We start from the raw sequence: 9,981 nt of genomic DNA on the forward strand, positions 1-9,981 counted from the left end.
GTATTTATTAAGAGCACATGAATCCATTTATATTATTTATATTCCCATGATCACAATTAAGTTTTGAATGTTTTCTTGAGATCTTGAATTATTTCATTGTTTTTAGTCATCTGTTTACTTACAGAGCTCAGATGAGGACATGAGAAGAAAAAGGTTTCATATGTGCACAAGAAACTATCTCATAAGCTTGAAAATGTTTCTCTTGCGCATTAAGAAGTCTTTCAAACCCAGACAACTTTTGATGTACTGAAGTCCTAACATTTACTAAACTATCAGCTTAGCCTTAATAGCAAATGTTTGCTTAAATGACCAAATAGTAAGAAATAAGTATTGGACAAAGCTAAAGCTAATGCGTTAGCACGTACGTCAACACACTGCTGTATGTGAGTACAACGCACTGAGTAATTAGCATAGCGTTGTTAAAGATGACAACCGTTAGAAATGGCAGTTCTCTTTGAGGAAATCCCTATTTTAATTTTAAGGTAGAGGAAGGACAAAAAAAGATATAATTCGTTACATAGCCGAGTCGTTTTGGTAACCCAAGTCAAAATGAGACACTTTTGAAACCTGTCGTAATTTAAATACGAATATAACACTTACTGTTACTCACAAAATCCCACGTTACAGAAATTCTAAAGAGTATGATTTACTTTCAAAATATTTATAGCCTATTTTTTTAAGGTTTGAGTTCTTTGATAGTCCGTGTATCCGCCAGTCTTCCATTATTACTTATTTAATCAATCTCTATCTATTTTTTTTTTTCATAAATAGCCTTTCACTATTAATTTAGGTCTAGAACCATGTCGTCCTTTATTGACATGAAACGGTTGTATTTCCTGTTAAATGCCGCCACCTTCTGGTCAGAGAGAATACAGCACCCTGCTGACGTGAACTGAAGCCATATTGCACAGACATATGTCTGTTTACTTCTCTTATGTGTAGGATATTCAAACTGCATCGAAGAGAAGTAATAAATAAGCTTTTCTTTTGGAGGAAAGACTTTGGGTAAAGTGATTTTATGAAGGTTTTCCAAGAGTTTCTAAGTGGATCCTAAGTCTTAAGTTTATTGTCAAATTCTAAGCATATGTAGGAGTAGGATATGTCTCTCTTTTTGTCTCTATATTTCAACAGTTTAACCCTTTTCTTCCTTTCTGTGCCTTATCCTCCTCTTTTAGCTCCTCCCATTTGCCCAAATTCCCCACACATCTGCTGCTTTGGTTTTTCTCCAAAAATGAATTCTGTAAAAGCCTGAGGCTGAAAGTGAGGAGTGGAACGACAGAGGAGATAGGTGAAGGAGTAGAAGTAACTGTAAAAGCAAAAGGCATACCAAACAAAAGGACAAGCTTAGAATAAAATCTTTGGTGGAAAACAATGAGTTAAACTGCATATTTCCAGGAAGAGAAAGAGTGAGCGGAAAGACACAGAGAGAGGGAGGCAGGGATTTTTTAGGAGGAAAATAGTCTCCTCAGACAAAGCTTTGAGTGTTTATCCACAGGCAGGTCACAGTATGGCGCTGTTCCCGTTCTGCAAGACGCCCTCAGGTCAGTACAACCTCAGCCACTGCTCCACCTCTTCTGCTCTTGTCATGTCTGGTTGTTTTCCCCTCACTTGTCACTGATTTTTGCAACTCACAGTTTCTTTGAGGACAATGAGATATGGGTTAAGCCAAAAAGGGATGAAATGCAAACAAGGATTTCTGTGACGTAGTCAGTTAAGGAGAACACGTCCTGAAAAATATGTCCACGAAGGCAGAATAAGCCCTTGATTGGTTCAAGAACTTAAGCTGGCCGCAGAGCAGAGACAGGGATATGCATGCGGAGAATGAAGTTAAACAACAATGTTCACTCACATGTGCTTCTGTTTAGGTGCTATCTCATCATGCTTATGTCCAACAACTGGATACCCATCTCATATAAATCTGTAACAACCATCAGCCCAGTCTGCTTTCTGCTTTGTTTCTCTTTGCTTAGCATGCACAGTGGTAGATCACAGTTTCCAACGACCGCTTTGTGTTTTTAATGAACAGAACAAGACTATTTGCTCTGCATTTAACTCACTGTAAGTGAAAAGTTAACCAGAATCGATTAATGTGCTTATTAAAAAACCCTTTATTTTAAGGGTTTTATAAGTACTTTAATAAATGAAAATTATTATCTTGAATGTAAATGCTGCTAACATTTTAACACAACACCAATAGCTGCATGTTAGCCCACAGACATTACGTTAACTGTGATGTATAACATACTGTAAGTATGCTGCATTATCTCTGCAATCCTGGGTTACCACACTTCCATTTGGAGATATTTCTTTTGCAGCACATTCTTTTCATTCCAGCGAGCTTGGATCTCTGTCCCTGTCAGGATTTAGAGGATCATTCAAAGGTTAAATGTGCTTACTAATAGGTTATAGTAACTGGTACAGCTCTCATTTAGCTGTTTTTTCCCCCATCTGTTTGTCTTTCAAACAGGGCCAGTCAGAGCAACCAGACTCCAACTTGTCCTGTACTGTTTTCTCCTTTCTCTTATCATATGTAAGTGACTGGAAGAATTTGTCCTGTTCAAATGCTTTGTGCTAGGATAATAAAAGCTCATAGAAAAGCCTGAAAAGCACAATAAATGCAACTTAAACTTGTTGTCAAGCCTGCATTTAGGGTGATTTATAAATTAATTTTTTTTACCTTTAACTTGGCTATGACTGCTTATTATTAACAGTTTGGTGTTTCCATCCTCAGATTTCCTTCAAGGACGTAAAGCTGCTGTCAGAGTGGCAAAACCTCATCCTCTCTTTCATTTCCTGGAAGCTGACAAGCCTCAGGAAACTTCAGTCGTAACAAATGTCAAGCAGGCAGCGCCACAAATCCCTCAAGAAACACCATGGGGGGCTCCTTTAGTATGGGGCGACAGCCGTAACTCTGCTTGGCGCAGGGCTAAATTTGCCCAACGGGGAGTTCGAACTGGTCTGCTGTCCCTCGTGGTGGGAACTTACGCCCGGTTCATACGACGTTTCCTCTCTTCTGCTGAAACCTACTTCCTCTCAGGTCAAATGGTCACCTACTACATTCTCACCGACAATCCCCGATGTCTGGACCCTGCCATGGAGTTAGGACCTGGACGAGAGCTACAGGTGGTTCAAGTTGCAGAGCTGCCCGGATGGGACAAGTTAGCTTATCGCCGCATGTCCCTACTTGTTGAGGCCATCAGAAACCATATCGGCAGAGAGGTTGAGTACCTCTACTGCGCCGACATTGATCAGGAGTTTGTGGCCCCAGTGGGAGAAGAAATTCTTGGAGACCTAGTTGCCACGTTACACCCAGAGCTCTACGGTATGCCACGAAATGCATTTCCCTACGAAGTGGAGGAGACCTCATCAGCTTGTGTGGAAGAGGATGAAGGAGACTACTACTACACCTCTGAGTTGTATGGAGGGTTGGTTTCACAGGTGTTCAAGCTGGCTAAGGTCTGTTCTTTGCTCATTCTGCAGGACCAAGCTAAAGGGGTAATGGCAAGGGGCCTGGAGGAGAGCTACCTGAACCGCTACTTGATCGACCACAGGCCTACCTGTGTTCTTTCACCAGAGTACAGCTGCTGGGACTCAGCCCTAACTGCTGATGTGCCTATGCAGAGGCTCATCTCCTTGGGTAGGCAATGCGAAGCATCAGACATGCAAATGAAGGAGCGGTACCGATGTTGAGGGTACGCCTGGCTAAACCCATGATTTATGAATGTATATCTCAATTCCACAAGGAACTTTTTAAAGAGAAAAATGTCCTTATCTTTTAAACAACTCCAATTGTAAAGGAAAGGGATGAATGGAAGTGACAGAGCAGATTGCAGCCATCTTTATTCAATTAAGAGTGCAGCATTTCCATTTAATTTTCTCTTCTATCAGCCAATACATGTAGATTGCAGTCCTGCAGAAGCAATGTGTGCAATGTGCTCTCAATTAAAGCCTCATTTCTGCGAAAACTCTCTGTGTGCCTGCTATCTCTTTCACGGCAGACAAATAAGAAATTGACCTGTCTCTTTAAAGAAAGCACTGTCCTCTCCATTAATGTCAGCCCAGGAGATACTGTTCCAGTGGCTTTGTGGTCAACAGCGATAAGAGTCAACAGTGTAAGTGCACACTTTCCCCACACTGGCAAATGATTAACTGGAAAAGCTGCTGTTTCAAGGTCTTTAAATACCAGGTGGGTAGAAAATGGATACAACAGGATGCTTTTTCTGCAGGTTACACGTGTATAGAATAATTAGTTTTAAAGCCTTATCAAAAGGAACAACAATTTTAAAATCAGTTGATCAGGTTCAGAGTAGAATGGATTTCCATTAAAAACTATTGTTTTACAGCTAATGACTCGGAGCTAACCTCCCTGATCTACAATTCGTTATGTTTTCCATCTTCCCCAAACATGCACACACATAAACATATCTTCACACTCTGCTGCTGTGTCTTTCTTTTGCGCTGTGTTTTAATGGGAGGGTTAAACAGCAGCAGATGGCTCTTTCTCACTGCCAACAGAATCTGTCCTCAGGGCCAGATCGCCACGTGGAAAGAAGTTTGAGGTAAACCCTAGATAATCTTTTGAAACTAATTTGTGTTGTGTGTCCACAAGTTCAACGATTTGCAAAACAGATGTGAATGAGTGGGCCAGTTTGAACTATGTCACATGTCAGTTTGGATAATTAAATGTAACCCTAATTTGATCTAAGTTGTCCAGTACTTTAATGTCCCTTGCTGCTCCATAACAACTGTCCTGTACACCTAGCAAAATGCATTTACATCAATGATCTTCAGATGTTCTTAAACATTTTATCTAGTTCTGCATTCAATCATCTAAATGCATGATGAATGCTTTATTTCGGCTACCTGATTCATACTTAGAACTCCCTTTCATGCCTTAATACAAAGCAGTTTAAAGAACATGGTTTAATCCCTGTCATGTGGTTTAGTGGTGGTTAAGGAGTCTTTCTGCAGCAGCAGAAATCTAAGGAAGAGGAAAAGGAGGTATAGAAATCCTTCAACTTATTTACAGGTCATCCTGTTCTATGACCATTAAGTATTTAATCCTTTGTGATTAATGACAACACATTTTAACCCCCTGATGCAAATGAAGAGGACAAATACTGCACTGTACAGTTATAGTGAAGAGCCTTCACTAAATGATACTCAGGAAATGAAGTAAAATTCAGGTCAAGCAGAGGTTTGAGTTCCTTATTTAAAATCTCTCTACAGTCTGTTGTACAGCCATCTGCAGTTTGCAGGTTTTTTGTGTGCTTTTTGGTATTAAATTGTGGTATCATGTTAAAATAAAACTCCTTGCCCGTTATGTGAAAGTGAGCTGAGTGCTGGCTAGTAAGCAGTTAGTTTCTGTTGTGTTTTTCAGTTAGATATTTTATTTGAATATACATATTTAGATTCAACTGAGGTTGTTTTCTTTAAAATAAACATACAGCATGCTGACAGCCATTCAATAATGGTTACTTGCTAAAACAAAAGCATTTGCCTGTTAGATAGGTGAATGTTAGCTGAGCACTGGCTAGTTAACAGTCAGCTGAGATAATGTTTTTTTTCCCTGTTGTGTTCTTTAAATATGTGCTTTCTTTGAATGTTTATATTAAGTGACAATGGAGGTTGGTTTCTCTTAGATACGCAGACAGCATGCTGACAGCCATTCAACTTACTTGCTAAAATAAAAGTCTTTGCCTTTTAGCTAGCTGGCTAAGAAGTTAGCTGGGTTAACATTAACTTTTTCATGTTATATTTTTTCAGCTATTTTTTTATTAGAATGTTTATATTTTGGTCACAATGGGGGTTAATTTATCTTAAATATACAGACAGTATGCTGACAGCAATAAGTATTCAATTATGTTTACTTACTATAACAAAAGTCTTTGTCGGCAAGCTGAGTAAAAGTTAGCTGAGCACGAGCAAGCTAAGCAATCAGTTAGCTGGGCTATCATGACCTTTTCCATGTAGTGTGTTTCAGCTGGGTTTCAGACAGCATGCTATCGCTGGCCGGCTGCTGCACAGTTATTTCCTCTATGAACTTATGTTACTTACTTTAACCTACTTTTCTTATGTTTTAGATCCTCTTTATTCTTTTTTTATGGTCTATTATATACTAAAATGCTGGGGGAAATATAAAGTTGTTAGTTTTATATTTGCAACTATATTGACATTACAAGCTGTCTAACAGCAAACTAATTGTTTTTCAAACTGGGAGTCCTGACCCCCTAGGACAGGGGTGTCTAAACTATGGCCCGGAGGCCAAATGTGGCCCGCGGTCCATTTTTGATTGGCCCTCAGCAAATTCTGAACATTAAATGAAATATGGCCCGCATTTGAACATGAAGCTTGACTGTATCGTTCGTCTTCATTTCAGCACAAGGCAGTGCTACCATGCTAATTCTGTAAACAAACATTTTGAAAAGAAGACTTAGTTGATTTGAGTTTTTTATGAGTAAATGGAGACAACGCTGTAAATGGAAAACATATTGGCAACCAACTTAATAACAATATTTTGATGTATAATGCCCTGATGAATTATGAAGGCTAATGGCAGTACTGATGGTGTTTGGGGGGCTGAACCAGTAGTAGCCAGGGCCGACCAGGGCACCCTGAAATCTGACTGGCCTCCCTAAAATCCTTAAGATGACTTGCTATTTTCCTTGTCAGCCATTAACTAGCCATTTAAGCATACCCCATAACTAAGCATATCTTAACCATCATAAGATCGATTTAACTAACTTTACAATCTTCAGGATGAGGCATATGAAAGTGGCCCCACCATCCTTATATATTTTCGTATGCGGCCCCAGCAGAAAAAGTTTGGACACCCATGTCCTAGGAGGTCACCATGGAAGGGTCACAGTCACTTGGAAAAATAAGGTAGGAAAATGGAACAAAATGATAATCAACTAGTAACATTAATTGTGAGAACATTTTAATAATTCTATTACTCCGACCAATCAGAATTAAGAAACCACTGTGAGTCCCATAAATATGTGAGAAAAATGAAGTACCACTGAAAGCTAGCAACCTACCTCCTCTTAACATGAGAAAAAGACAAAAAAGAAACAGGAAGACCACCAGACTGAATATGTCCCTGCTGTAAAAAAAAAAGCAACAACCATATTGGCAAGTAAGAATGGCCTTAAATGACACATTGAATATTATAGGTTACTTGCAATCATGTGATCCCAAAGGGTAGGGGGTCAGGAAGGTCAGGAACAGCCATTAAACAAGGAAATTTAGAACTTTGCAGCTCTAAATGGACATGTGTGCTGTAATTATCATCTGAAATTTTGTACATACATTAAATTTGATCCCTACACCTTACAAAAATCATCCCTTCATCTAGTTAGATGAAGGGAGACAAGAGTGTAGAGGTGTCTGGTACTGAGCAAAGAGGCTAGCAGGGCCTCATTAACTTATATAATAGAATCCTTGTTTTGTCACAAACGTGCTTTCAACTGAAGCGGTGATGCACTATCAACCAAATAAACCTTGTGGGGGAAGTGATCTAGTGAGGATGCGAAGTTCATGAATGAGCCTGTGCTGTGGCGTTTTTAGGTGAGCCACTAGCTAGCTTTCATTTGAGTGCCAGTTTCCTTTCCTCCATCCTTTGTTATTGATCTAATCCACATTTAAAAAGCCAAACTGTTACCAAATGAAGAGCAAAAAAAAACCTAGCTCCTCTGAGCTGAGCCAAATGATCTGGATCTCTTAAAAGACACAGATTTCCTGTCACAGCGAGTGAGACTAGATGGACATCAGACAAGGAAACAAAGGTAAGATCAGAGTTTCATGTCTAAACCATAACAAAACTGTACTGAACTAAACTGGACTGCTTTGAGGAAACAGTTTATTCCCAAGTGGCTTTAGGTGGAGGCTTCTATTTTCCTCCCTGCTGCCGTTTCTCTGTCAGTCTTAAAAAATTGATGTTTTCCTGAATATTTTACTTCTTTTGGAACACAAAAGTAGCTTAAGAATTGAGAATGGTTTTATTTTCACACTTAAAAGTTTGGCATAGTTAGAAAACAGCTCAAAACATGGTCTTTTGGTAGAATTTCTCCATGCAGAAATCATTACTTGCCCCCCAAGGGGAGTTTTGCAGTGTGATGTCATCAACAAAAAACCTACAGAGGAAAAACCAGAGAGAGAAATTCTAAATAAATGCTCTAACTTTTACAAACAAATGATAAAAGACTTTACAGTGCATTGGAAGAATTAATTACAGAAGTATTGATAAAAATAAAGGAATACCCTAAGAAAATGTAAGCATACATTTTTATATTTGCTATCACAATGTACAAGAATTTAAGAAATTTTCTGGAATGGGTCTTATTTACTTTCTTGATGTTAATGAAACGATTTAGCAAATGGGCTCCTCTAGTAGGCATCCAGAATGCACACATAAAATCATGTAAGCCAGTAAGTTGATGTTGTTGATGATTCATAACAAGGGGGTGAGCATTTGTTGGCAACTGTTGGAGAGTCTCCATTTTAAGCCCTATGGAGAAAACCTTGAAACAAAAACATCTGTAAGCTATATAAACATTATATTAAAGTGCCAGGATGTTTTTTCTACATTAATAGATTTTGGGGGGAAACATTCAGTTTACACTCATGCTCAGACAAAGGCAATTTGAAGTCACCTGTTCACCTGCTCAGCATGTGTTTGTCCTGAAGGAAGAAAGTGGAGCACCTGGATAACATCCAACCCAGGATGTTTCTGTGCTAGCTAATGAGCCAGTGTGGCACTGTCATGCATGCTTATTAGTGTCAATTATAGGTCACAGACAGGTAAGTTTAACTGCTGGAGACTTGTGATGAGGGTGCAATTACTCAGTCACGATGAGTAGGTGTTGATAATTTAATTCCACTTTGCTTGTGATTCTTAATAGCAAGGTTACAGCATTGATTATCCTTTACTTTAGGTGAACTGTCATTTAAAAATAGCTTATTTTCATGTCCCATTAACTGACTACATCGAGAAAGACAGCAAACAGCAACAGAAAAGAGACATCTTTGTCACTGTTACCGATTTTAGGTCTCAGACTTCAGGCTTAAAAACATGTGCCTCTGATTAGCACCAAATCGGAGCCTGGCCAAATATTACAAGTGTTAATGATTAACCACTGTAGATACTCAGAACATATCCCAGGTATTGGGAGGAATTATTGTGAACAGTATTGCTGAGGTTAAAAAGCAGATAGGAAAAGCAATCATGTAACATTTCTTCAAAATACAAGTCAACAAACAGAGCCAGTTTAAAAGATAATTTAAGTCTTTACTCTTCCTTTGTTTAATGATTATCCACAAACATGGAACGTGTAATTGTAATGTATTCTCCACACTGTGCTCTTAGCTTCCTTTGGGTAACACCTCTGTAAACACAGAAGCTCAAAAATCAATGAGTCCTGTCTTCCCCAAAGGCTTAATTTAATTGTTTGCACAGCAGGCAACCTGTCAGACTGACCAGAGAACCGCTCAAATTAAATAGACTTAGTTATTTTAAATTTGCATGTACTTAAACCAAGAAAACAAAAAGCTAATGATCAATGAATGTTGTTTCAGGAGTTACAATCTGCATGTGCTTTAACCCGCTCTATTCGAAGAACAAACTTCTTGTTGGGTTAGAGTTAAAGGAGTCTTAAAAGTTTTGGTGCTTCTTTTAAGGTGTCTCTGTGTGACTCTTTGGGTGGGGTGGGGAGCTATGGTAATCTGCTGGATTCACACAGGCCTTTCCCCACCCTGCCCGAGGCGACTCCACACCAAAACATGCTGCCCTAATCACCAGGTCAAGGGGAGTGACACAGGGAGATAGCAGAGGTGCAGCTTACTGGGGACACACTTTGTGCCCATTGTGCTGATGTCACATTTTTTTCCCCTTATCATTACAGGAGCCACATGAAAGATGAATGTAGGCGAACATTTAGGCAGATTAGTTTCCAAAGTAGTGGTCTAAATTTGCTGCAATGT

At 39.1% G+C, this 9,981-nt stretch overlaps 1 protein-coding gene across 2 annotated transcripts; it reads left to right on the forward strand.

The window, feature by feature from the left end:
* The first annotated feature begins 1,262 nt into the window (after positions 1-1,262).
* LOC121507191 (globoside alpha-1,3-N-acetylgalactosaminyltransferase 1-like) lies at positions 1,263-3,953 on the forward strand. 2 transcript variants are annotated; one of them, XM_041783394.1, is made up of 3 exons: positions 1,263-1,541; positions 2,468-2,530; positions 2,732-3,953. In XM_041783394.1, exons 1-3 carry the CDS (start codon positions 1,508-1,510, stop codon positions 3,688-3,690), a joined length of 1,056 nt encoding a protein of 351 aa, XP_041639328.1. In that variant the 5' UTR covers positions 1,263-1,507; the 3' UTR covers positions 3,691-3,953. The 2 variants fall into 2 exon arrangements, with proteins under 2 accessions (XP_041639328.1, XP_041639329.1); XM_041783395.1 differs by lacking the exon at positions 2,468-2,530.
* Positions 3,954-9,981: the final 6,028 nt, after the last annotated feature.

The sequence above is a fragment of the Cheilinus undulatus genome, linkage group 3, assembly GCF_018320785.1.
Source record: "Cheilinus undulatus linkage group 3, ASM1832078v1, whole genome shotgun sequence".
Classification (NCBI taxonomy): Eukaryota; Metazoa; Chordata; class Actinopteri; order Labriformes; family Labridae; genus Cheilinus; species Cheilinus undulatus.

What these genes read in the sequence shown, in the direction of transcription:
- LOC121507191 (XM_041783394.1), top strand. Translation starts at nt 1,508, where the DNA reads ATGGCGCTGTTCCCGTTCTGCAAGACGCCCTCAG. An exon ending in GTTCTGCAAGACGCCCTCAG is followed by an intron (nt 1,542 to 2,467) that starts GTCAGTACAACC and finishes TCTTTCAAACAG; the next exon opens with GGCCAGTCAGAGCAACCAGA. An exon ending in TCTCCTTTCTCTTATCATAT is followed by an intron (nt 2,531 to 2,731) that starts GTAAGTGACTGG and finishes TTCCATCCTCAG; the next exon opens with ATTTCCTTCAAGGACGTAAA.